The sequence below is a fragment of the Ranitomeya variabilis genome, chromosome 2, assembly GCF_051348905.1.
Source record: "Ranitomeya variabilis isolate aRanVar5 chromosome 2, aRanVar5.hap1, whole genome shotgun sequence".
In the NCBI taxonomy this organism is placed as follows: Eukaryota; Metazoa; Chordata; class Amphibia; order Anura; family Dendrobatidae; genus Ranitomeya; species Ranitomeya variabilis.
The window spans coordinates 440426298-440453566 of record NC_135233.1 but is presented as its reverse complement, the minus strand read 5'-3'; the positions used below and the strand labels follow the sequence as shown (position 1 = coordinate 440453566).

General features: G+C 48.0%; 2 protein-coding genes across 4 annotated transcripts in view; one reads left to right on the top strand and one right to left on the bottom strand.

The window, feature by feature from the left end:
• Window positions 1-2623, bottom strand: part of LOC143806490 (uncharacterized) — a 67819-nt gene extending 65196 nt beyond the window's left edge. Inside the window, exon 1 of the mRNA XM_077287085.1 lies at window positions 2548-2623. Coding sequence (XP_077143200.1) covers window positions 2548-2608 — 61 coding nt within the window. The 5' untranslated portion in view covers window positions 2609-2623. The remainder of the gene's footprint in view (window positions 1-2547) is intronic.
• A 40-nt stretch (window positions 2624-2663) lies between these two features.
• Window positions 2664-27269, top strand: part of ACCS (1-aminocyclopropane-1-carboxylate synthase homolog (inactive)) — a 53512-nt gene continuing 28906 nt past the window's right edge. The window contains exons 1-10 of one of the 3 annotated variants that reach the window (XM_077287079.1): window positions 2664-2933; window positions 3819-4449; window positions 7382-7911; window positions 8375-8434; window positions 10286-10356; window positions 10562-10631; window positions 10712-10778; window positions 12032-12129; window positions 12350-12427; window positions 27106-27206. In XM_077287079.1, coding sequence (XP_077143194.1) covers window positions 3822-4449; window positions 7382-7911; window positions 8375-8434; window positions 10286-10356; window positions 10562-10631; window positions 10712-10778; window positions 12032-12129; window positions 12350-12427; window positions 27106-27206 — 1703 coding nt within the window. In that variant the 5' untranslated portion in view covers window positions 2664-2933; window positions 3819-3821. Of the gene's footprint in view, window positions 3067-3818; window positions 4450-7041; window positions 7195-7381; window positions 7912-8374; window positions 8435-10285; window positions 10357-10561; window positions 10632-10711; window positions 10779-12031; window positions 12130-12349; window positions 12428-27105; window positions 27207-27269 lie in introns of those variants that run through there. The other 2 variants (XM_077287080.1, XM_077287081.1) reach the window with 2 other exon arrangements.

Below are 27269 nucleotides of genomic sequence, written 5' to 3'. Positions count from 1 at the left end.
CTTTAAATAATTAAATGGTTTGATGAAAAAATATATAATGTGCTAAGATGAATATCAACTTAAAAACTATCCATGTTATGCTAAAGGGATTATTACATCAATATTTAAGGACAGTATGATATATGATTGGCGTTATATGGACGTAGACTGGGTTAGGGAGTGGGGTGGACATGTGCACTAGCTGAAATCAGGATGTTTATGACAATATTACACTGTAGACACGGATTAGCTCAGCAATATCGAATTATTAGGATACACTGTGTATTTATATATGAAATATTGAATTATATTTATAAAGATTTATATAAAATTGTAAATGTGATTATTGTAATTGATGCACCTAGAGTCTGATCTGTGCCGAGTTTCCAGTTTCTGCCACTAGATGGTGATCTATCCTGTGAGATAGCAGTGCAAGATTGTGGAGGAATTCTCAATTCAGAATGTGAGTACTAATATCCTAAAATCCACATTATGTATGTGGGGTGGGGGAGAGTCAAGATTAGGCTCCTGATTACCACCGGAAAGGGGATGACACTGCTGTTGTAGTGCTGCTGTATGCTACTCACGTTGCTGAGGAATGGCGCCATTTCCATTCATGGCCGCTTACCAGCCTGAGAACACCACTCCCCCCCAGCTGTCTGCTTTAGCTTGGCTGGTCGTCAAAAATGGGGGGACCCCACACCGTGTTTTAAAATTATTTAACTGATAAAAAAAATAGTTTGGGGACCCCTCTATTCTTGATAACCAGTCTTGCTAGTTCTTACAGCTGAAGTTTGCAGCCCACAGTTGTCAGTTTTGCCTGGCTGGCTATAGAAAATACAGGGGAACCCATGCTGCTGAGGTATTGTTGGGGTGTCTGCGGGTGACTCACTGTTACGGGGGATCTATGGCTGAGGTATTGTTGGGGTGTCTGCGGGTGACTCACTGTTATGGGGGATCTGTGGCTGAGGTATTGTTGGGGTGTCTGCGGGTGACTCACTGTTACGGGGGATCTGTGGCTGAGGTATTGTTGGGGTGTCTGCGGGTGACTCACTGTTACGGGGGATCTGTGGCTGAGGTATTGTTGGGGTGTCTGCGGGTGACTCACTGTTACGGGGGATCTGTGGCTGAGGTATTGTTGGGGTGTCTGCGGGTGACTCACTGTTACGGGGGATCTGTGGCTGAGGTATTGTTGGGGTGTCTGTGGGTGACGTGCTGTTGTGGGGTGTCTGCGGGTGACTCACTGTTACGGGGGATCTGTGGCTGAGGTATTGTTGGGGTGTCTGCGGGTGACTCACTGTTACGGGGGATCTGTGGCTATTGTTGGGGTGTCTGTGGGTGACTCACTGTTACGGGGGATCTGTGGCTATTGTTGGGGTGTCTGCGGGTGACTCACTGTTACGGGGGATCTGTGGCTGAGGTATTGTTGGGGTGTCTGCGGGTGACTCACTGTTATGGGGGATCTGTGGCTGAGGTATTGTTGGGGTGTCTGCGGGTGACTCACTGTTGCGGGGGATCTGTGGCTGAGGTATTCTTGGGGTGTCTGCGGGTGACTCACTGTTACGGGGGATCTGTGGCTGAGGTATTGTTGGGGTGTCTGCGGGTGACTCACTGTTACGGGGGATCTGTGGCTGAGGTATTGTTGGGGTGTCTGCGGGTGACTCACTGTTACGGGGGATCTGTGGCTGAGGTATTGTTGGGGTGTCTGCGGGTGACTCACTGTTACGGGGGATCTGTGGCTGAGGTATTGTTGGGGTGTCTGCGGGTGACTCACTGTTACGGGGGATCTGTGGCTGAGGTATTGTTGGGGTGTCTGCGGGTGACTCACTGTTACGGGGGATCTGTGGCTATTGTTGGGGTGTCTGCGGGTGACTCACTGTTACGGGGGATCTGTGGCTATTGTTGGGGTGTCTGCGGGTGACTCACTGTTACGGGGGATCTGTGGCTGAGGTATTGTTGGGGTGTCTGCGGGTGACTCACTGTTACGGGGGATCTGTGGCTGAGGTATTGTTGGGGTGTCTGCGGGTGACTCACTGTTACGGGGGATCTGTGGCTGAGGTATTGTTGGGGTGTCTGTGGGTGACGTGCTGTTGTGGGGTGTCTGCGGGTGACTCACTGTTACGGGGGATCTGTGGCTGAGGTATTGTTGGGGTGTCTGCGGGTGACTCACTGTTACGGGGGATCTGTGGCTGAGGTATTGTTGGGGTGTCTGCGGGTGACTCACTGTTACGGGGGATCTGTGGCTGAGGTATTGTTGGGGTGTCTGCGGGTGACTCACTGTTACGGGGGATCTGTGGCTGAGGTATTGTTGGGGTGTCTGCGGGTGACTCACTGATACGGGGGATCTGTGGCTATTGTTGGGGTGTCTGCGGGTGACTCACTGTTACAGGGGATCTGTGGCTGAGGTATTGTTGGGGTGTCTGTGGGTGACGCGCTGTTGTGGGGTGTCTGCGGGTGACTGTTACGGGGGATTTGCGGCTGAGGTACTGTTGGGGTGTCGCGCTGTTGTGGGGTGTCTGCGGGTGACACAGTAGGAGGCTGCTCTGTGTAGCAGGAATACCGCCTCACCACAGCTTGTATTCCCTTCTGCACTCTGAGTCTCTGCCTGTGACAGAACTACAACCCCCATCGTGTTCTGTCAGTCCTGCAGCCTGTGGTGGCGCGGCTGCAGTACCTCCCGCTGAGCACACGAGGGCGCTCCGCTGCCGGGAGGGGGAGGGTTATCTCAGTCCCTCCCGGCCACACGATGACTGACACGGACCAAAGTTATCCTGGAATAATGGCAGCACGCATGTGCACGGACCCGGATGTGATCCCGCAGCCGCCGCCCGCATCTCTACCGGACCGAGCTGTGCCGAACCGTACCGTGCCGGGCCAGGAAAGCCGGGAGTACCCCTCCCCCACCCGAGGACAGCCCGGACCATGGCTGACCCGAGATAAAACTGTGACCGCCGGTATAATCTCCAGTGTCCCGCCCCGTATATCCCGGGAATGGCGCCCCGGTGACTGATAGGAGAAGGATGAGGGCAGCCCCGGCCACAGGGAGGAAGGCCAGAGCTACTGTCCTCACAGCCAGCCATTATAAGGGTATAATACTACACCGCTGATAATAGCCAGGGCAGTGAGGACGGCGACAGCCTCTCATATCCCACCCAGAATTATAATAGCCAGACCCCGGAATTATAGCATCCGACCCAGAATTATAACATCCGACCCAGAATTATAATATCCAGACCCCGGAATTATATCTGACCCCAGAGCCGGACCCCAGAATTATAATATCCGACCCCATAGCCAGACCCCGGAATTATAATATCCAGACCCTATAGCCAGACCCCGGAATTATAATATCCAGACCCCAGAATTATAATATCCAAACCCCGGAATTATAATATCCGACCGCAGAACCAGACCCCGGAATTATAATATCCGACCCCAGAGCCGGACCCCGGAATTATAATATCCGACCCCATAGCCGGACCCCGGAATTATAATATCCGACCCCAGAGCCGGACCCCGGAATTATAATATCCGACCCCAGAATTATAATATCCGACCCCATAGCCGGACCCTGGAATTATAATATCCGACCCCAGAGCCGGACCCCGGAATTATAATATCCGACCCCAGAATTATAATATCCAGGCCCGGTAATTGTAATAGGGCCCAGTTATAATTAGATTTGTGTTGGGAGCTGCTGTTATTTGGGAATACTCTCAGCTCCCCGCTGTCCCTTGCAGCAGCTTTGGTCGGGTGTAGAGTATTTCCATGCAGAGGGATCATGTAGCGTAGGGGGTCCGGGGGCACTTTCTTTTCACATCTTGGCCTCGTCTCCCTAGAACATGGATTTCCGTGGGAAGAAGTACGAGCGCGGCAGTAACTGGTCGGACCCGGAGGTGGTGGAGCTGCTGCAGCTTTGGGGCAATGAGTCGGTGCAGATGGAGCTGGAGAGTTGTCTGAGGAACCAGCACGTCTTCAACCGGATCGCAGACGTCCTGAGGGACAAGGGGATCCACCGGACGGGCGACCAGTGTCGGGAGAAGATCAAGAAGATGAAGCTGGAGTACCGCAGGCTGAAGGACAACAGTAAGACCCTGCGGGGCGGCCGGGCCTGGAAGTTCTATGAAGTCATGGACAGGGTGCTGACCCACCGCCCAACCATCTCCTATGGGGCCATGGCCCCTGGTGGGGTGCTGGGGCCCCCGCTCCTGCAGAGTCCGCTCTCTGAGGGCTTCCACGGTCACTTTCCCCCATACAGTCACCCCCAACACCCCGAGCTGATGGAGATCAAATGTGAGGAGGTGCAGTCTGACGAGCAATGTGTGACCCCCGAGCCGCCCTCCATGACCTATATCCAGGACTCCGGGGCCGAGCAGGAGGACGAGGAGCAGAGCATGATGGACAGGGGGGCCCCGGACTCCCCAATATCCAGAGTGGAAGTGACGGCAGATGTCAGTGCGTCCCCCTCAGGTAAGGCTTCAATGGTGGTCCCAAAGGTCCATCACATACATATTATCTTCTAGTAACCGCTATCATTCCTGCACCTCAATAATACATTGCGGTTGGTCGTTTTCACAAGCTGCCAGCTGTGTCATACAGCAAGCACCAAGCACCATGCTCTTAAAGGGGTTTTCCATCATTATTTTTTTGAAATGCTTATTCCTCTATAAAAGTAATAAAAGAAGCGTTAATTACCCGTGGCTTGTGTGTCATGGCTGTCCACCACCCCAAGTCTCTGCTAACAGGTTATATGAAGTAAACTTTGGCACTCAACTTGCAATGATATGAGAATTTTATTGGCAGCCACTTGTACAACAAACGTTTCGGTCATTAACATAGACCTTCAGTGTACTGCAGTAACATCAAAATAAAGAATAAACAATCAATATGTACAACAATATGAACATGAAGCAAAAAGACAAAAAATCAGGAGACTAATGTGTAATATGCAAATGTGGTTTAAGAAGAATCCTCTTCAAGGGTTAGAGTAATATCTATAGGAGAATCAAATACATGTGAGCAATAATTATATAAATGGGTGAAAGTACCTATAGATATTATGGGAGAATCATACAAACCATAAATGTATATAAATTATACCATGGATCCAAAGGTGGACCACCTTTGCCATCCAGGACCCCAGGGTCAGTTATACTATTGGTCTCGCCATATTAGATATTCTTTATATTATCCTTTTGGGTATCCCAATGTAAGGGTTCTTATATACATGTATATCTATTCACAGATATGTCCTATAACCCAGATGAGGAACGTCACGATTTGACCCTCTCTACTATATTACTCTCATCCACATCACTATATGGGTTAGTCACATATCTCTTATTTAGACATAAGGATTCCACAGACCATGATTGGTTCAACATAGTATACTCTTATTCCAGTTTAGGATCCACATTTAGGACCTTGTCTTGACCTTGAGCCACACTCGAAATATTGTTTTCTAAATACTAAGGTATGATTTCCTTATTCCCTTTCTGCCTCTCCCGCCACACTACCCTCATTCCCTCTCCCATCCATCACTGTATATGCATATTACACATTAGTCTCCTGATTTTTTGTCTTTTTGCTTTATGTTCATATTGTTGTACATATTGATTGTTTATTCTTTATTTTAATGTTACTGCAGTACACTGAAGAAGGTCTATGTTAATGACCGAAACGTTTGTTGTACAAGTGGCTGCCAATAAAATTCTCATATCATTGCAAGTTGAGTGCCAAAGTTTACTTCATATAGCTTCTGGTTTGGGAACCCTCTTTGTGCACCTCCACAGTTGTGCCACGTTATACCATATCATATCTGCTAACAGGTTGTCATCACAACTGCACAAGACCACCAGTGACCTGACTGCTGAAGCCACTGACCGGCTACAGGGTGAGGAGACTGGAGGCCCAGGCGGCCTTCTCTGTGGCCCAGGGGAGACCATTGGGGCGGGAGCGCGCAGGTGTGGGGGCTGAGGCCAGGGTGGCTATTTTCTGCCCGCTGTGACATTTTACTCCGTGACTACATTGATGACATCTCTGTATGTGCAGGAATATGGCAGCATAATGCAGGTGAATGGGGTCATGTTGAGAGCCGCAAGGCACCGCGATCACCACAAATACATTGCGAAAATTCAGAACCAGTTTGGACTTTTGTCTGGGTCGCTGTACCTCCACCTGGAGTGTCGCATTCAGCCATTTTATCCGCACGACCTGTGTTCCAGCCAAGGTCGTCATGTAGCCAAAGCCTAAAGAAGAGCAGAAAACCCCTTTAATATCATGCAGTACACAGCTATTACGGTGTATTATAGAAGCAGTCATTACATCAAATGTTCAAATCCCCAAGTGAGGCTATTAAAAAAAAAAAATCCCAGAAAAACATAAAAAAATCATTATTATGGGTAAAATTAAAACAAAAAATAATAATAATTAAAAACTATATATAATTTGTTTTGCCTATTCTGTAATGACTCGAACATCTATACGTACTATATCTGCAGTGTGAACCCTGTTTAAAAAAAAAAATAATGTTTTTCATACATTATTCTAAATGGTTCCATAAAAAATACCTTTATATACTCAAGTTGATATAAAAAAAAAATAAATTAATTATATATATATATATATATATATATATATATATATATATATATATATATATATATATATATATATATATAAAAAAATGTATATTATATGTATATTTATTATAGCGACATTTATTCCATGGCGCTTTACATGTGAATATATATATATATATATATATATATATATATATATATATATATATATATATATAAAGTTGTGGCTATGGCTGGCACTGTCCAGAGATAAAGCAGTGTGGACCGTGATGAGAGATGCTGAAATGCAACCGTCCAGTGCCTTCTTCCATTATGGCTTTTTGCTATCTCCACGAGTGCAGATGATAAGGGGTTGGTTAAATTGCATTGCCAGCAGCGAATAATTGCATGACTGTGCTAGGTGCAGCCGTACTCCGTTCCTGAGAAGCTCGCAGCGTGCTCAGCGGGTCGGACGCACGGCCGGCACACAGAGCGCTGTTGTCTTCTGGATAAACACGTTGAGAGATTCCAGTGCAGGACAGAGCTATCATTTAGGGGGACATCCGCACACACTTAGAGGGGGCCAGGAAGGATATTGGGAATCATGTTCCTAAAATGTGTTAGCACATGATTTATTCTAGAGCTGATCGGACAGGTAAGTGCACAACGGCGGCGCCTAGAGATTGCGCTTAAAACGCTCTTAGACTTGCCAGGCTGCTGAACGTCAGGCCTGTCTCGTTATGCCTGACCAGGACCCCAGGAAAGCTGGGTGGGAGATTTAATGTCAGCCATATTGATAGCCCCCCCCCACCCCAGCTTGTTTATGTGTTTGTTCCTTGCAGGTTTTAGTGAATCCAACATGGCCGGGTCATCGGGACAGAGCGGCCACCCAAGGTTCTGGAGGAAAAGGAAAGACCGTGAACCTCTAAACGATCTGATCTCACAGATGCTGATGGCGCAGCGAGCATCGGAAGAACGCTTCCTCCAGATGGAAGAGCGGAGGATGGAGCAGGAGCAAGAGGCCGAGGATCGGAGGCTGCGTCTTGAAGAGCGGAGGCTGCAGCTGGACCGCCAACACGAGTTGCGAATGTTCACCATTTTTGCCCAGATGTTGGGCATGATCCGCCAGGGCGGAGGTGGAGAGGTCCTGCCAAACACAGAGGCCAATTTTTCTCAAGAGGGGGACATTGCTGGCAAGGGAGTAACGGGCAAAGTGCAGGAGCCCCCGCAAGGAGACGTCTACAACTGCAACCAGTACTGCAGCCCCTATCTCTCCACCCGGGGGAACATCCTGAGCGGCTTCCGGGGGTCCTCAGAGGAGGGATACAGAGCATACCACGAAGACAAGTACGATGAAGACAAGAACCCCAACGTGAGTCACCAAACCTATCTGTAATCATGCGGTGAGGACACGGGGCACCATGTTATTAGTGTATCGCCATCTTGTATCTTCTGGGGTTTCGTTTTTTTATGGTTCTCCATTTTCATTTCTTGTAAGTAATTTAAAATATCACAGACGTGCGCCTTGTGCATGGACAGCGTGGTATATTTGTATATTTTCTAGACCAAAATAGTTTCAATCAACTTTGACAGCTGAAAGTTTGTTACAATGTACCAGTGGAGTTTTCATCATGGAGATCAGGGCAGGAGATAGATTTGTATTGAAGAGTAAGAAATCAACCAGCTGTATAAGGAAGACTGCTCCCAGCTTCTGCTTTATGCCGGAAATACAATGTTATTACTTCTGGAATGATAAGGTGAAAATGGAGAAAAGCCCCCAAATTTTGTGGATTGGTAAAGTGCCTTATTTGTTTCTGTTCCTTCTTTTTTTTTAGGGAATCATCAACTTTGGCACAAGCGAGAATAAACTTTGCTTTGATCTTATGTCTAAGCGGGTAAGTTCTAATGTTGGATGAACAATGGCTGTAAGGGATTATCTCATGCTTGTTATCCCCTATCCATGTGATGGGGGACAACTTCCCGAATGTATTGGGGGGGGGGGGGTCCGACCGCTGAGGCCCCAAATGATCCCAATAACATGTGGACTCTGAACAAACTGTGTGAATGAAGCAGTGATTGATCATCACCCATCGAGTTCCGCGCTCGGATATTACCGGCGATCCCATTAACCCCTTCATGACCTTGCGATTTTCCATTTTTGCACATTTGTTGTTTCCTCCCCTTCTTCCAAGAGCCATAACTTTTTTTAAAAATTTTTCCATCAATATAGCCATATAAAGGCTTGTTTCTTTGTGGGACAGTTGTACTTTTTAATCACACCATCGATTTTACTGTATAGCGTACTGGAAAGCGGGAAGAAAATTACAAGTGCGGTGAAATTGCAAAAAAAAAAAAGTGCAATTCCACAATTGTTTTTTTATTTTTTTTTTACCGTGTTCACTATATGTTAAAACTAACCTGGCAATATGATTCCCCAGGTCAGTACAAATACGCCGATACCAATCGTGTATAGTTTGTTGTTTGTTTTTTTTATTTTAGGGGTGAAAACAAATTCCAACATTTGTAATAAAAAATTTTTTTTTCCTTATGTTGCTGTTTTCCGAGACTGAAGCATTTTCATTTTTCGGGATCTGGAACTGGGTGATGATTTATTTTTTTCACTCTGAGTTGACGTTTTTATTGATGCCATTTTTAGGTAGATATGTTTTAATAGTCTCTTAGTGTATTTTATTGCAATGTTGCGTCTGTCCAAAAAAAACGTAATTTTGGCACTTTGATTTTTTTTTTCTTGTTATGCGGTTTACCAATCGGATTAATTTATTTTACATTTTGATAAATCAGACATTTCTGAACGGAACGATGCCAAATATGTGGTGTTATTTTTTTTAATTGTTTTATTTGTAATAGGGCAAAAAAGGGGGTAAGTTGATTTTTTTTTTTTTTGTTGTTGTCATTTTTAAAAACTTTTTTCTTTACTTTGTACTGTATTCAGTAATCTCCTTAGGAGACGTGAAGCTGCGATGATCCGATCACTTGTGCTACATGTAACAGTATCAGCTCTGCTATGTGTAGCAGAAGTCATGATCCAGATCGGATCAGGTCTGGCATCAGTTTTCCTTCCTTGTGGAAGGGAAAAGTGGCACAGGCGGCCCGATAAAGGGCAGCCAGCTGTAATGACGTGGCTCCATATCATTCCATTATGCCGTCATTTGTGCCACAGTAACGCCATACATGTAAGCTAGCGAGACCCTCATTCTTTGTCTTAAAGGGGTTGTCCACAACTTGGACATCACCTTCTTGATTTAAATGTTTGGCCCTGATAAAATAAAAAAGCCTATACTCTCCTCCATTGCTGGCGCCGTTTCAGCGGTGTCGGCACTCGCGGTCCCAGGACTCCCATGCTGTTGTTGTGACGCATGACATCGGCTCCCAATTAGAGCTGGCGTCACTGTCTCCGCCTTCGGACAAATGGAACATGCACCGCAGGAACGGCGCCGGCACGGAAGGTGAGTACAGGCTTTATTATTATATTGGGGCCAAGCGAGGGGTATCAGAACATGTTGTCCAAGTAGAGGACAACTTCTTTAACTTTCCGTTAGTGGATGAAAAATGCGATCAGGTGGAGACTTGAGGCTGCAGTAATGACAGATCAATGGCAATGTGTCCGCTTCTGCAGTGCATGAAAGGGCCCTTTAAGCCTTACTATACTCTTTTTTCCGCTTTCTGTGAATCAGTATGTCTCATATATGGCTGATGTTGGTTTTCTTGTGTTTACTCTCCTGCAGCTGACGCAGAGCGACATGAATGTGATCGAGCCGCCGCTGCTGCAGTATCCGGACTGGAAGGGGCATACCTTGTGAGTATTGCCAGAAGGTACCTGGAAAACGATAAACTAGATTAGAAAGTTGTAAAACCTGATATTCTACATTGATTGAACTAAAACCAGACCCTACCTAAAGAAAGTTTTGCATGTTTCCAAAATAAAGGAAACCCCTGCATTCCCTGTGTTTGCTTTTACTCTTACTTCCCGGTTTATAAGACGACTTTTCCGTTTCTCTTAGTTTACGGGAGGAAGTGGCGCGGTTTTTGACATATTACTGTAAAGCACCGAGTCCTTTAAACCCTGAAAATGTAAGTGGTATTGGTATTTTGTCACTGACCCGCGCTTGCTTCTGGCTGCTGACACTGCGGCTCTGTCCCTTGTCTCATAGGTGGTTATCTTAAATGGATGCGGCTCCCTGTTCTCAGCCCTGGCTGCCGTTCTGTGCGATCCAGGAGGTAAGTTTACTGGATTAAATGGGTCTCCTCCTACATATATGATGTATTATCAAGTCTTCTTGCACCTGTTTATTGAGATTCTAGATATTCTACACTGATTTCTACGAATTTGTGGCTTCTGAGCACAGAATCCCAGACAATTAGTCTTGTCTTTCACGGCTCTACATATATGATGTATTATCAAGTCTTCTTGCACCTGTTTATTGAGATTCTAGATATTCTACACTGATTTCTACGAATTTGTTGCTTCTGAGCACAGAATCCCAGACAATTAGTCTTGTCTTTCACGGCTCCTCAGTGTTGATTTTTCAGTGTCCAATCTGCAGACACCTGTCCTGATCAACACTGAGGAGCTGTCAGTCAGGCTAGTGCTAGGGTGAAGATTTTGCTGCAACAGGGTGAGGGACACTGAGGAGCTGTTAATCCGGATAGGTGGATGAACAATCATTGCCGCTCCTCCCTGCTGTTGAACCTCCACCAATCTAGCCTGATTGACAGCTCCTCAATATCCCTCCTTCCTGCTGTTGCTGAGATACCACACTTCTTTATACAAGCTGCAGTTGTCATTCAGGCTGGATGACTAGAGATTAAATATACTTGGACTCATACATACATATATAACATATTTAATTCTATAGCTAAACTCGTGCTCCTTTAAATATCAGGAGTTTACATCTATTCTGATGTGAATTTTCAAAATAAACACACCAGTTTCGTCAGGTCTAAGAGATATATTTAATAATGTATGCAGCTTGTTTTAAGAAATTGTGCAAGAACAATATATTGTCCCTTTGTGGTCCAATAGCTTCTTATAATGCACAATTCCACCTGTTTTGTAGATGGTAGTAGCCCCTTTACTCTTTAGGCCCGTGTTCAGCTGTACAGGTGGCACAAATGGTGTTGTCCGTCCCTGAAGAGTCCGTGATGAGTGCACATTCACTCATCACTAGTTTTTATCATTTTGGAGATGTTAAAAAAATTTGTTTTTCCTTAATGGCCAAAGCTATTTTATTAAAATGGATTAACCCCTTAAAAACTCATTCCAAAAATGTAAGGCTGCCTGTAAATGCTCCATGACAATTTTTTTGTTGTTGTTAAAATAGCAAAAAAAAAAAAAAAGTGATGTGGATTGATCACAAAGATGCAGGATTGTGCATTTGTAGTGTAAGGGCAGAGCTTCGCTTTATGGGCCGAGTTCAGGTAAGAAGCCGATTTGCAGGTGAATTCTCAGTAATGTGATTATTGTTTTGCAGACTCGGTTCTTATCGCCACCCCTTTCTATGGAGGAATCACGCAGAGCATCTTCCTGTACAGTGGCATTAAATTAATGTATGTGCACCTAGAGAGCAAGGTGAGGAGCGTGCGGGATCAGACGACACGGGGACCCAAGTCCTAAGCGTCCTAGTCATACAGGGTCTATAGGTTAAAAATGGCACCAGATAGGGACGGTCTGGACTTGACCAAGCCCAGGCGCAATGGTCGTCCATTGGCCGTCATCACTTACATTTAGTCATTTATCGTCGATGTATGCGACTAAAGCTATATGAATATCGGGTCCTCTTATTTCTCAGGTCACCTTCCCAGGAACCCGTCCATTCCAGCTGACCGTGTCGAAACTGGAATCAACCCTACAGACGGCCAAGGAGGAGGTGAGGCTTCCACAAAGCATAATGTGACTTCAGAATGGGGAAATTGATGGTGTGTGTAAGGCCTCATTGATGCGTCAGTCTTTTCACGGACAAGAAAAATGGACTAAGTTTCATAATTTTTTTCTCATATGTGAAAATTAAAAAAATAATAAAAAAAACCTCTCAATTTTCTCCTATGTAACAGTCCGTGAAAATCGAACCGCTCTTAGATGCCATCCCAGTGGTGTCTGATTTTCTTTCTCGCCTCATTGGGGGACACAGGTAACCATGGGTGTATGCTGCTGTCACTAGGAGGCTGACACTATGCAAATAAAGAAGTAACTCCTCCCCGGCAGTATACACCCTCCGACAGGCACCAGGCAGTTTTTGCTTAGTGTCTGTAGGAGGCAGACCTGGATCTAACCCCAGATCCGCATTTCTTTTACAGGGATTTGTTTTGTTTTTTAACCTTTTCCCCTTTCTTTTTCAGACTTTTTTCTTCAGGGTAACAGGGTGCAGTTTTTCTCACCCTGTTTTCCCCACTTTGAGCGACCGAGAGAGCAGTCTGGTATTATCCACATCGCACCCTCTCGGACCCGCTGGGCAGGACTTGTCCCCTGTCACCCTTTTGGGTGTTCAGGGTGACCTCTTCTCGGTGGCCAGTCCTGCCTGTTTCCCCTCCTCATCCCTCTCCTCGGAGTGGGCTGAGAGGAAGACGGCGGTCACTTCCAGTGACCCTCTCCCCCTGGGTAAGGGGTCGACACCGTCTTCTGCGCCGGAGAGTTCGTGGCGCGGGAAGGAGGACTTCTTCCAGGACCCTCTCCTACCAGGGATCCTGATGGTTCCTCATCTCCAGGTAGGGAGTCTTCAATCAACAAAAACCTCCCCCCCTTCCTTCCCCCACCCTGCCCGGCAGCGATCTCTATAGATCTTACCAGGCTTCCCTTTGATAGGGGAGAGTGCCGCATTTTCAGGCGCCGGGATGCCCTAACACCGCGGGGAAAGGGATCACATAACGCTGGCATTTTTTCCCTCCTTTTATTCAAACTTGCAGGCGCGCGCCCGCCATTTTTTTCTGTCTCTCCCGGCCTTTCTCCTTCTTTTGGCGCTTGCGCGCCCTCTTGTGGCGGCCGGCATTATTGCCGGGAATTTTTTTTTTTTTTCAGCGCTCTGGGGGGCGTTTCTTCTATCCCCCTTCGGCGCCTGTCCACGCCCACAGCGTCGCGCGGTCTCCGCGCTCTTTCTACTGCTTCCTGCTCCCTGTCAGCGTCTGCTCACCGCGTGGGACACAGGATTCTCGGGGGAACACAGGCACCTGTGGCTACCGCTGTCGCTGTTTTTCAGCAGGCTCAGCGCTACTGCTCCCTCGGGCTCAACTCCTCCCAGAAGTACTTCTCCGCACCTGGACAAGGTAATATCCACCTATGTCCGACCCCACCCCCGCCTTTGCCATTACGGCCATCCATTACGCCTGCGCTCACTGTAAGAAAAAGTGGGCCTCAGCCTTCACCTTTCTGCCCATCCTGCGTTCCTCCCACCATGTCAGTCCCTCAGGAAGCTCCTAGGTCCCGGGATGAGTGCACCCCCCCTCCCCCGGAGTGGGCTGTTGCAATGTCTCAATCAGTGTCCGACCTGACTAAGGTTTCTCAGTCCCTGGTCCAGGCACTTGAACGTATCCCGCTTCTCTCTAATGCCACCAGTGCCACGAACGCCTCACACGGCGATTCGCTCGCACCTGTCCTAGACCCTCACAGAGGCAGACCGGACAAAAGAGACAGAAAACGGACCTTATCTAGATCCTCTTCCAGTTCCCCCTCCTCGCAGGCGGACGCCGGGTCTGACCTTTCCTCTCAGTCGGAATCTGACTCTGATGCAGATCAGACTTTCGGAACACAGGAGATGGTTGATAGCCTTATTTCAGCTATCATTCAGACGCTTGATCTTAAGGAGGATGAAGCGAGCTAATCGAGGCATTAGCAAAATCGGCATTTGAGGCTTCCGGAACCTCCCTCTGCCCTAGTTTCGCCTCGTTCTGGGTAGCCAAGGCTGTGTCAGCCTGGGCCAAGACCCTGCGCAGAGGCATTTTGGCCTCTGCTCCTGCTGAGGAACTGTCTGACTTGGCGGATCAGATTTCTCTTGCGGGTAAATACCTCATGAATGCATCCCTTGATGCAGCGGCCTGCTCCACCAGGGCTAACAGTAACATTGTGGCCATTCGCCGGATTCTCTGGCTAAAGGCGTGGAACGCTGACCCCGCTTCTAAAAAATCTCTCACTGGTCTGCCCTTCCAGGGTTCTAGACTCTTCGGCACGCAGCTGGATCAAATGATCTCGGACGCTACGGGTGGTAAGAGTACCTCCTTACCCCAGCACAAGCCAAAACGTCCCTTCAACCGGAGGGGCCCCCAGTCCTTTCATCCCTTTCGGTCCTTCGCCTCATCAGGAAACCCCAACCAGGACCGTTCTTCCTCGCAAGGAGACCGAAGAAAACCTTCTTTCAGGCCTCCACCACGCTGGAGGGCTAAGAGCCACCCCGCAAGACCATCTGGATCTCGGGGCCATAGGTTCTGTAATAGATGACGGGTCGCCCCCACCTGGAAATCCCTCCAGGGTGGGAGGCCGACTTCTCCTGTTCTCAGAGGTTTGGCTGTCAGTTGTCGACGACGCTTGGGTCAGGGAGATCGTCACTTCAGGCTACAAAATAGAATTTCTCCTTCGCCACATTGGGGGACACAGGACCATGGGTGTTATGCTGCTGTCACTAGGAGGCTGACACTAAGTTGAGACAAAAAAGGTTAGCTCCTCCCCTGCAGTATACACCCTCATGCTGGCTTCCAGAGACCCAGTTCAAGCTTAGTGTCCGTAGGAGGCACACTGGATTTAAACCTTTTTAATCTGGACGAAGGGGGCGCCGGATTCTTTCATGTTCCGATCTCCCCCGAACCAACAACAGGCGAGCACGGGAGTTTTACCTCTCCGTATCCTCTCCTGCGACGTGGGAAGCCACTGCCTGAGCTGACCTTTTTGGCGACGGGCCCCTCAGTTCCCTCAAGGGCCAGATTTCAGCGCTGTCGGTGTTGTTCCAGCGTAAGATTGCTACTAACTCGCAAGTCAGGACCTTTATTCAAGGGGTCTCCCACGTGGTTCCACCCTACAGAATGCCACTAGAGACCTGGGATCTCAATTTGGTCCTGAGCGTCCTTCAGGAACCTCCGTTTGAACCTTTGCTGGACGTCCCACTATCTATTCTCTCATGGAAGGTGGCCTTCCTCGTGGCAGTAACATCTATCAGGCGCGTCTCGGAGTTGGCCGCACTTTCCTGCGGGCGCCCTTCCTTTCCTTCCACCAGGACAAAGTAGTCTTATGCCCATCTCCCGCTTTTCTCCCTAAGGTGGTGTCATCTTTTCACCTTAATGAAGATATCATTCTTCCCTCCTTTTGCCCACAGCCAAAACATAGGGTCGAAAAGGCCCTTCACACTTTGGACGTGGTACGGGCTCTCAGGAGGTACGTTTCTAGGACTGCCCCTTTCCGCAAATCGGATTCCCTCTTTATCCTCCCTGAGGGTCACAGGAAGGGTTCAGCCGCGTCTAAGGCCACGATAGCCAGATGGATCCGATTGGCTATCCAAGAAGCTTATCGGGTCAGGGGCAGGCCTATCCCGGCGGGGGTTAGAGCTCACTCTACTCGGTCAGTTGGTGCTTCCTGGGCCATTCGGCACCAGGCGTCGACAGAGCAGGTTTGCAAGGCCGCAACATGGTCTAGCCTGCATACTTTCACAAAGCACTACAACGTCCACACTCATTCTTCCGCAGACGTATTCTGCAGGCGGCCGTTGTGCATTTATAAGTCAGATGGTACACAGAGTTATTTGGTTGTATTGTTCCCCACCCAGGGACTGCTTTGGGACGTCCCATGGTCCTGTGTCCCCCAATGTGGCGAGGGAGAAATAGGGATTTTTGTGTACTCACCGTAAAATCCCTTTCTCCGAGCCACTCATTGGGGGACACAGCACCCACCTGTTGTGAATTGCGTTTTGCTCCCTCTAGTGGTCATTAGTGATTTGACACTGGAGCTTCTGTCTTCTCCTATTTGCTCACCTGGGCCGTTAGTTCAGGGGCGTTGCTATATAAGCTCTCTGGACCTTCAGTTCTATGCCTGGCATCGTTGAATTCAGAGCTAATCTGTTGTGCTCTTGTCCTTTGATCCTGGTTCCTGTATTTCAAAGCTAAGTCTGCTTCCTTGCTTTTTGCTTTGGTTTTGTTTTGTATTTTTGTCCAGCTTGTTCCAATCTGTATCCTGACCTTTGCTGGAAGCTCTAGGGGGCTGGTGTTCTCCCCCCGGACCGTTAGACGGTTCGGGGGTTCTTGAATCTCCAGCGTGGATTTTTATAGGGTTTTTGTTGACCAGATAAGTTATCTTGCTTTATTCTGCTATTAGTAAGCTGGCCTCTCTTTGCTGAACCTGGTTCATTTCTGTGTTTGTCATTTCCTCTTACCTCACCGTTATTATTTGTGGGGGGCTTGTATCTTGCTTTGGGGTCCCTTTCTCTGGAGGCAAGAGAGGTCTTTGTTTTCTTCTCCTAGGGGTAGTTAGATTCTCCTGCTGGCGCGTGTCATCTAGCGATCACCGTAGGCATGATCCCCGGCTACTTCTAGTGTTGGCGTTAGGAGTAGCTATTTGGTCAACCCAGTTACCACAGCCCTATGAGCTGGATTTTTGTATCTCGCAGACTTACACGTTCCTCTGAGACCCTGTCCACTGGGGTCATAACACCACCCTGTTAGCCTTATGGGTTGTTACCTTTTTGGTTCTTTACTTTCTCTGACATGTTATACTCTAATGTTATGTGTTATATTGTTATTAATCTCCTACTGCTTTTGCACTGAACTGGGTCTCTGGAAGCCAGCATGAGGGTGTATACTGCAGGGGAGGAGCTAACCTTTTTTGTCTCAACTTAGTGTCAGCCTCCTAGTGACAGCACATAACACCCATGGTCCTGTGTCCCCCAATGAGTGGCTCGGAGAAAAGGATTTTACGATGAGTACACAAAAATCCCTATTTTCTTTGCCCCCAGGAAGATGTTTCCTGCTCTCTCGTCCTCCCAAACAGCCCTCCTGTTGTGAACTCTGTTTTCAGGCTCCCTCTTGTGGTCACAGGTGGTATTGTGTGACTTTTGTTTTGGGCTCCCCCTGGTGGCTTTGTTTGTTATCCTGCGGGTCTGTGGCTGATCAGCTGCCTCGTCATTCACTTGGGAGTTTCCTATTTTAGCTCTGTTTCACTTCCACTTGTTGCCGGCTGTCAATGTACTCAGTGCTATTCTGATTACTCCTGATTATCTTCGGTTTCAGTCTCTTCAGGAGAAGCTAAGTTCTGTTTAATTATTTTTTGCTCATCAGTCTGCAATATGATTTCTGTGTATGATGAGTTTAGTCCAGCTTGCTAATATGTGATCTCTTCTGCTGGTTTGCTCTGGGGTACAGAGTTGCTTCCCCCACACCGTTAGTTGGTGCGGGGGCTCGAGCGATCTCTGCGTGGATATTTTGAATAGAGTTTTTAATTGACCGCACAGTTCCCTTTCTATTTTCTGCTTTCTAGTGTTAGCGGGCCTCATTTGCTAAATCTAATTTCATCTCTGTGTTTGTGCTTTCCCCTTAACTCACCGTTAATATTTGTGGGGGGCTATTCTATATCTTTGGGGTCATTTCACTGAGGCAAGTAAGGACTTTTGTTCCCTCTAGGAATAGTCAGTTTCTCAGGCCGTGAAGAGACGTCTAGGATTTTCAGGTAACGTTCCACGGCTGCCTATAGTTGTTTGCGGATAGGATCAGGTTGCGGTCAATTCAGTTACCACTTCCCCAGAGTTTGTAGTCGGTTTAGTTACTTAGCTAGTCCTACTTGTGATCCTTGCCACTAGGATCATAACAGTACAGCCGGCCGGTAAAGTGTTAATTGCATGGCAGAAGCAGGAGAAAAGAAGCCTTGAGAATTTTTTTTTTTTTTTTTGCCATGTGTCTAGCTGCTGTGTGTCTAGCTTCTCTCCTCCTCTTAATCTTGGTGTGGCTCTGAACTCAGCTGCTGATATGGATATTCAGAGTTTGGCCTCCAGTGTAGATCATCTTGCTGCAAGGGTACAAAGTATTCAGGATTTTGTTGTTCACAGTCCTATGTCAGAGCCTAGAATACCTATTCCGGAGTTGTTTTCTGGAGATAGATCTAGGTTCCTGAATTTTAAGAACAATTGTAAATTGTTTCTTTCTTTGAAACCTCGTTCCTCTGGTGATTCCGTTCAGCAAGTTAAAATTATAATTTCTTTCTTGCGTGGTGACCCTCAAGATTGGGCCTTCGCATTGGCGCCAGGGGATCCGGCATTGCTCAGTGTTGATGCGTTTTTTCTGGCCCTTGGATTGCTCTATGAGGAACCTAATCTTGAGAACCAGGCTGAAAAAGCGTTGTTGGCCCTCTCTCAGGGGCAAGATGAAGCAGAGGTGTACTGCCAGAAATTTCGGAAATGGTCAGTGCTTACTCAGTGGAATGAGTTTGCCCTGGCTGCAAATTTCAGAAAAGGTCTTTCTGAGGCCATTAAGAATGTCATGGTGGGGTTCCCTACGCCTGCAAGTCTGAATGAGTCAATGACTCTGGCCATTCAGATTGATCGGCGTTTGCGGGAGTGCAAACCTGCGCACTATTTGGCGGTGTCTTCTGAACAGACACCTGAGTCTATGCAATGTGATAGAATTCTGACCAGAAGTGAACGGCAAAATTATAGACGGCAAAATGGGCTGTGCTTTTACTGTGGTGACTCAGCTCATGTTATCTCAGCATGCTCTAAGCGCAAAAAAAAGGTTGATAAATCTGTCACCATTGGTACTTTACAGCCTAAGTTCATTTTGTCTGTTACCCTGATTTGTTCCTTGTCATCTTACCCGGTTATGGCTTTTGTAGATTCAGGTGATGCCCTGAGTCTGATGGACTTGTCATTTGCCAGGCTCTGTGGTTTTGTTTTGGAGCCTTTAAAATTCCCTATTCCACTAAGGGGAATTGATGCTACACCATTGGCTACGAATAAACCTCAGTACTGGACACAAGTGACCATGTGCATGACTCCTGTTCATCAGGAGGTGATTCGCTTTCTTGTGCTGCATAATTTGCATGATGTTGTCGTGTTGGGTCTGCCATGGTTGCAGACTCATAATCCAGTCCTGGATTGGAAAGCAATGTCTGTGTCAAGTTGGGGTTGTCAGGGAATCCATGGCGACGCTCCTGTGGTGTCAATTGCTTCATCCACTCCTTCTGAAGTCCCTGCGTTTTTGTCAGACTACCAGGATGTATTTGATGAGCCCAAACTCAGTTCTCTACCTCCTCATAGGGATTGTGATTGTGCTATAAATTTGATTCCTGGTAGTAAGTTTCCTAAGGGACGACTTTTCAATTTGTCAGTGCCGGAGCATGCTGCCATGCGGAGTTATATAAAGGAGTCTTTGGAGAAAGGACTTATTCGCCCCTCCTCCCCTCTTGGTGCGGGGTTCTTTTTTGTGGCTAAGAAGGATGGTTCTCTGAGACCTTGTATTGATTATCGCCTTCTAAAAAAAATCACGGTCAAATTTCAGTATCCTTTGCCATTGTTATCTGATCTGTTTGCTCGCATTAAGGGGTCTAGTTGGTTCACCAAGATAGATCTTCGTGGTGCGTATAACCTTGTGCGTATTAAGCAGGGTGATGAATGGAAAACTGCATTTAATACGCCCGAAGGCCATTTTGAGTACTTGGTGATGCCTTTTGGACTTTCTAACGCTCCTTCTGTCTTTCAGTCTTTTATGCACGACATCTTCCGCGAATATCTGGATAAATTTATGATTGTGTATCTGGATGATATTCTGTTTTTTTCTGATGATTGGGAGTCCCATGTTAAGCAGGTCAGGATGGTGTTTCAGCTCCTGCGTGCCAATCCTTTATTTGTGAAGGGCTCAAAATGTCTTTTTGGAGTCCAGAAGGTTTCTTTTTTGGGTTTCATTTTTTCTCCTTCTACTATTGAGATGGACCCAGTCAAGGTTCAGGCTATTCATGACTGGACGCAGCCTACATCTGTTAAGAGTCTTCAGAAGTTCTTGGGTTTTGCTCATTTTTACCGTCGCTTCATCGCTAATTTTTCTGGTGTTGTTAAGCCTTTGACGCATTTGACCAAGAAAGGTTCTGATGTTACTAACTGGTCTCCTGCAGCTGTGGAGGCCTTTCGGGAGCTGAAGCGCCGGTTTTCTTCGGCTCCGGTCTTATGTCAGCCAGATGTCTCTCTTCCTTTCCAGGTCGAGGTTGATGCTTCCGAGATTGGAGCGGGGGCTGTTTTGTCGCAGAGAAGCGCCGATGGCTCTGTGATGAAGCCATGTGCTTTCTTTTCAAGAAAGTTTTCGCCTGCCGAGCGGAATTATGATGTCGGTAATCGGGAGTTGTTGGCTATGAAGTGGGCATTTGAGGAGTGGCGACATTGGCTCGAGGGAGCTAAGCATCGTGTGGTGGTCTTGACTGATCACAAGAATCTGATTTATCTCGAGTCGGCCAAGCGGCTGAATCCTAGACAGGCTCGTTGGTCGTTGTTTTTCTCTCGTTTTGATTTCGTGGTCTCGTACCTGCCTGGTTCGAAGAATGTAAAGGCTGATGCTCTTTCTAGGAGTTTTGTGCCTGACTCTCCTGGAGATTCAGAGCCGGCTGGTATTCTCAGAGAAGGGGTGATTTTGTCTGCCATCTCCCCAGATTTGCGACGAGTGCTGCAGGAGTTTCAGGCGGATAGACCTGACCGTTGTCCACCGGAGAGACTGTTTGTCCCGGATAGATGGACCAGCAGAGTTATTTCCGAGGTTCATTCTTCGGTGTTGGCGGGCCATCCTGGAATATTTGGTACCAGAGATTTGGTGGCCAGGTCCTTTTGGTGGCCTTCCTTGTCGCGGGATGTGCGTTCCTTTGTGCAGTCTTGTGGAATTTGTGCTCGGGCTAAGCCTTGCTGTTCTCGTGCCAGTGGTTTGCTATTACCTTTGCCTGTCCCGAAGATGCCTTGGACGCACATTTCAATGGATTTTATTTCAGATCTCCCTGTCTCTCAGAGAATGTCTGTCATCTGGGTGGTGTGTGATCATTTTTCTAAGATGGTCCATTTGGTGCCCTTGCCTAAGTTGCCTTCCTCCTCCGAGTTGGTTCCGCTGTTTTTTCAAAATGTGGTTCGTTTGCATGGGATCCCTGAAAATATTTTTTCCGACAGAGGATCCCAGTTTGTGTCTAGATTTTGGTGGACTTTTTGCGCTAAGATGGGCATTGATTTGTCTTTTTCGTCGGCCTTCCATCCTCAGACGAATGGCCAAACCGAACGAACTAATCAGACCTTGGAAACCTATTTGAGATGTTTTGTTTCTGCTGATCAGGACGACTGGGTGACTTTTTTGCCGTTGGCCGAGTTTGCCCTTAATAATCGGGCTAGTTCTGCTACTTTGGTTTCTCCTTTTTTTTGTAATTCGGGGTTTCATCCTCGTTTTTCCTCGGGTCAGGTGGAGCCTTCTGACTGTCCTGGAGTGGATGTTGTGGTGGATAGGTTGCATCAGATTTGGAATCATGTTGTGGACAATTTGAAGCTGTCACAAGAGAAGGCTCAGCGCTTTGCCAACCGCCGTCGCTGTGTGGGTCCCCGACTTCGTGTTGGGGACTTGGTGTGGTTGTCTTCTCGCTTTGTTCCTATGAAGGTCTCCTCTCCTAAGTTCAAGCCTCGGTTTATCGGTCCTTATAAGATTTTGGAAGACCTTAACCCTGTGTCATTTCGTTTGGACCTCCCAGCATCGTTTGCTATTCATAATGTGTTTCATCGGTCGTTGTTGCGGAGGTATGTGGTGCCTGTGGGTCCTCCGGTTGAGCCTCCTGCCCCTGTGCTGGTTGAGGGAGAATTGGAATACGTGGTGGAGAAGATCTTGGATTCTCGTATTTCTAGACGGAGGCTTCAGTATTTGGTTAAATGGAAGGGCTATGGTCAGGAGGATAATTCCTGGGTTGTCGCCTCTGATGTTCATGCGGCCGATTTGGTTCGTGCCTTCCATGTGGCTCACCCTGATCGCCCTGGGGGTTTTGATGAGGGTTCGATGACCCCTCCTCAAGGGGGGGGGTACTGTTGTGAACTCTGTTTTCAGGCTCCCTCTTGTGGTCACAGGTGGTATTGTGTGACTTTTGTTTTGGGCTCCCCCTGGTGGCTTTGTTTGTTATCCTGCGGGTCTGTGGCTGATCAGCTGCCTCGTCATTCACTTGGGAGTTTCCTATTTTAGCTCTGTTTCACTTCCACTTGTTGCCGGCTGTCAATGTACTCAGTGCTATTCTGATTACTCCTGATTATCTTCGGTTTCAGTCTCTTCAGGAGAAGCTAAGTTCTGTTTAATTATTTTTTGCTCATCAGTCTGCAATATGATTTCTGTGTATGATGAGTTTAGTCCAGCTTGCTAATATGTGATCTCTTCTGCTGGTTTGCTCTGGGGTACAGAGTTGCTTCCCCCGCACCGTTAGTTGGTGCGGGGGCTCGAGCGATCTCTGCGTGGATATTTTGAATAGGGTTTTTAATTGACCGCACAGTTCCCTTTCTATTTTCTGCTTTCTAGTGTTAGCGGGCCTCATTTGCTAAATCTAATTTCATCTCTGCGTTTGTGCTTTCCCCTTAACTCACCGTTAATATTTGTGGGGGGCTATTCTATATCTTTGGGGTCATTTCACTGAGGCAAGTAAGGACTTTCGTTCCCTCTAGGAATAGTCAGTTTCTCAGGCCGTGAAGAGACGTCTAGGATTTTCAGGTAACGTTCCACGGCTGCCTATAGTTGTTTGCGGATAGGATCAGGTTGCGGTCAATTCAGTTACCACTTCCCCAGAGTTTGTAGTCGGTTTAGTTACTTAGCTAGTCCTACTTGTGATCATTGCCACTAGGATCATAACACCCTCCCACCTCTCAGGACTTCTCCAGGCCGTCGATTCGCTCCTCGCCTCAGGAGTCGTAGTTGCGGTGGCTCACCGCGAGCGGTTTTTGGGTTTTTACTCAAACCTATTCGTGGTTCCAAAAAAGGACGGCTATCTCCGTCCAATTTTGGATCTCAAGCAGCTGAACCGCCATCTCAGGATTCGGCGTTTCAGGATGTAATCTCTACGCTCGGTGATCGCGTCCATGGAACCGGGAGAGTTTCTGTGTTCCGTGGATATCCGAGATGCGTACCTTTACGTCCCTATTTGCATACGACATCAGAGATTCCTCCGGTTCGCGATCCAATGTCATCACTATCAGTTCACGGCCCTCCCTTTCGGTCTGGTGTCTGCGCCCAGGGTCTTTACGAAGGTCATGGCAGCTGTCATGGCCATCCTACGTTGAAAGGGGATTCTGGTAATCCCTTACCTCGACGACCTCTTGATCAAGGGTCCATCCCGTCGGGATTGCAGCCAGAGCCTCCAGCTTACTCAGGACACGCTTCTTCGCCTCGGCTGGTTAATCAATTACCAGAAGTCTTCCCTGATTCCAGCTCAGCGGCTGGAGTTCCTGGGCATGGAATTCGACACCTCTCAGACTCAGGTCTTTCCTCCCAAGGAGAAGTTCCTTTCTCTTTGTCGGGGGGTCAGAGCACTAAAGAGCCCGAATCCCCCGTCTCTCCGCTTCACCATGAGTGTTCTGGGAAAGATGGTCTCCTCCATGGAAGCGGTCCCCTATGCCCAGTTCCACTCTCGTCCCCTCCAGCTGGCCCTTCTTTCGGCCTGGGACAGGAATCCACTTTCCCTGGATCGCCCGTTTAGCCTCTCTCCCAGAGTGAAACAGTCCCTCTCTTGGTGGACGCTGTCCACCTCCATTCTGCGTGGGAGGTCATTTCTCCCTCTCCGCTGGCAGGTGATCACCACCGACGCCAGCCTCCAAGGTTGGGGAGCAGTTTTTCTCCACCTCACGGCCCAGGGCCGCTGGACTGCTCAGGAGACGCGCCACCCTTTCAACCTCTTGGAAATCAGAGCCATATTCCTAGCCCTCATCCGCTGGGAGTCTCTCCTTTCAGGAAAACCGGTCCGCATTCAGTCGGACAACGCCACGGCCGTGGTTTAAATAAACCATCAGGGAGGGACTCGCAGCACACAAGTCATGGCGGAAGTGGCAAAAATTCTGCGTTGGGCGGAGGGTCACGTTCCCTCTCTGTCAGCCGTCCACATCCCAGGGGTGGACAATTGGGAAGCCGACTTTCTAAGTCACCAGGGCATCGTGGCAGGCGAGTGGTCTCTTCTCCCCGCAATCTTCAGCCAGATTTGCCAGCGGTGGGGCGTCCCAGACGTCGACTTGATGGCCTCCCGGGCAAACCACAAGGTTCCCCAGTACGTCTCCAGATCTCGGGATCCGATGGCCGTCGGATGCGACGCTCTCGTGATCCCGTGGACCCAGTTCCAGATGCCCTATCTGTTCCCACTGCTCCCCTTGATCCCAAGGGTCGTAAAAAAGATCAAGACAGAAGGGGTCCCCGTACTCTTAGTAGCTCCAGATTGGCCTCGCAGAGCCTGGTATACGGAACTGGTGAACATGCTATCGGACGTTCCGTGGAGGCTTCCGGATCGTCCGGACCTTCTTTCGCAGGGACCCCTCTTCCACCCGAATTCTCGGTCTCTGAATTTAACGGTATGGCAGTTGAGGCCGCGGTCCTGAAGGACGCGGGTTTTTCTCATAGCGTCATCCAGACTATGATAAGGGCGAGAAAACCGGCTTCCTCGCGTATTTACCACAGGTGTTGGAAGGCTTTTTTCCGGTGGTGTCAGGACAACAATCTGTTTCCTATGACCTTTTCCCTTCCATCCCTTCTCAGTTTCCTTCAAGCGGGTCTAGATTCGGGTCTTTCCCTTAGCACCTTGAAGGGTCAGATTTCCGCTCTGTCCATTCTTTTTCAAAGAGACCTGGCCTCCCTTCCCCAGTTGAGGACCTTCGTCCAGGGGGAGGCTCATATAGCTCCCCCTTATTGTCCTCCTGTCGAGCCTTGGGACCTCAACCTCGTTTTGGACGCCCTCCAGCGTGCGCCCTTTGAACCGATTCAGGACATTTCCTTCTCGCTTCTATCCTGGAAGGTGGCCTTTTTGGTCGCCATCACCTCCATTAGAAGAGTGTCGGAGCTGGCGGCATTATCCTGTCGTTCTCCCTTTCTAGTCCTGCATCAGGACAAAGTGGTTCTTCGTCCGGTTCCTTCCTTTCTACCAAAGGTGGTTTCGGCTTTTCACATCAATGAGAACATTGTCCTCCCTTCCTTGTGCCCTTCCCTGGTTCATCCCTTGGAGAAATCTCTTCATAAGTTGGATGTGGTCAGGGCTATCCGAATTTATCTCTCCAGAACTGCCTCTTTTCATCAGGCCGATTTTCTGTTCATCGTCTCGGAAGGGCGTCAAAAGGGGCTCCCCGCCTCCAAGTCCACAATTGCTCGTTGGATCCGTTCGGCCGTTCTGGAGGCATACCGTGTTCAAGACAAACGGCCTCCGTCGGGGGTGAAGGCTCACTCTAGCCAGGCTGTGGGAGCTTCCTGGGCAGTTCGTCACCAAGCTTCAGCCTCGCAGGTTTGCAAGGCCGCAATGTGGTCATCCATTCACACCTTTGTCAAATTCTACAAGGTGCATACTCAGGCTTCTGCGGACGCGAGCCTGGGTAGGAGGATACTGCAGGCGGCGGTTTCTGACCGTCCGACCTAACTCCTCTTTTTCTGCAGAATATCCCACCCTAGGGACTGCTTTTGGACGTCCCATGGTTACCTGTGTCCCCCAATGAGGCGAGAAAGAAAGAGGGATTTTTGGTTCTTACCGTAAAATCTCTTTCTTGGAGCCTTCATTGGGGGACACAGCACCCTCCCTTTAAGTTGTACCGTGTTGGCTAACGTGCCGTTGTTGTGGGTTGGTACATAGGTTGAGTTTTATATTACCTGTTCCTACTACTGCTTTTGCACCAACTGAGTTGCCTGGTGCCTGTCGGAGGGTGTATACTACCGGGGAGGAGTTACTTCTTTATTTGCATAGTGTCAGCCTCCTAGTGACAGCAGCATACACCCATGGTTACCTGTGTCCCCCAATGAAGGCTCCAAGAAAGAGATTTTACGGTAAGAACCAAAAATCCCTCTTTTTTTTCACAGACCCATAGACTTGGATTGTCTATTTTGATCCAACACTGATCAAAATTGGATAGCTCCATTCACTATTATAGGTACGAGTGCTGTCTGTTATAAAGCGCAGATAACGCTCGTACGCAAAAAAGCAAATTTTATTAAAAGTTGCAGAAGTTTTCCTGCAAAGAGATTTATTTTCAAATATCGCAATTTACTAGGCCGTTACAAAAAGTGCATCTTGTTCAGGAGGACCCCTCCTGTCCTATTTCACACAGACAACCCATTCATTTGAATGTGACTGTGTAATGTTCCATTTCCCCTGTGGAGGCGCTGCAGGGAAATTACAAACTTCTAGGTTTCTACACAAATTGCAGCTAATCGCTGGGGGTCACAGCACAGGCGTGGGGGGCACTTTCTGATCAGCTTATTGTCACGGGACCCTTCTAAGTAAGAATTGACCTTTTATTATTTCATAAAACCAGAAAACAAGGTAAGTGCTTTTTTTTTGTGTGCAAATTATGCTTTGGTTTAAGTGTTGCAGCTTTGCAATTTCTGCTGAAAATACACTATGCCTTTTGCTTTCTTCTAGGGCACTATCATAAAGGCTATGATCCTGATAAATCCTCACAATCCCCTGGGTGACATTTACTCTGCTACTGAAATGATGGAATTCTTAGAATTTGCCAAAAGGTAGTGTGAAGCCTTGTCTATTTCATTATATGCAAATATTACATAGGTTATTTAGTTACATCC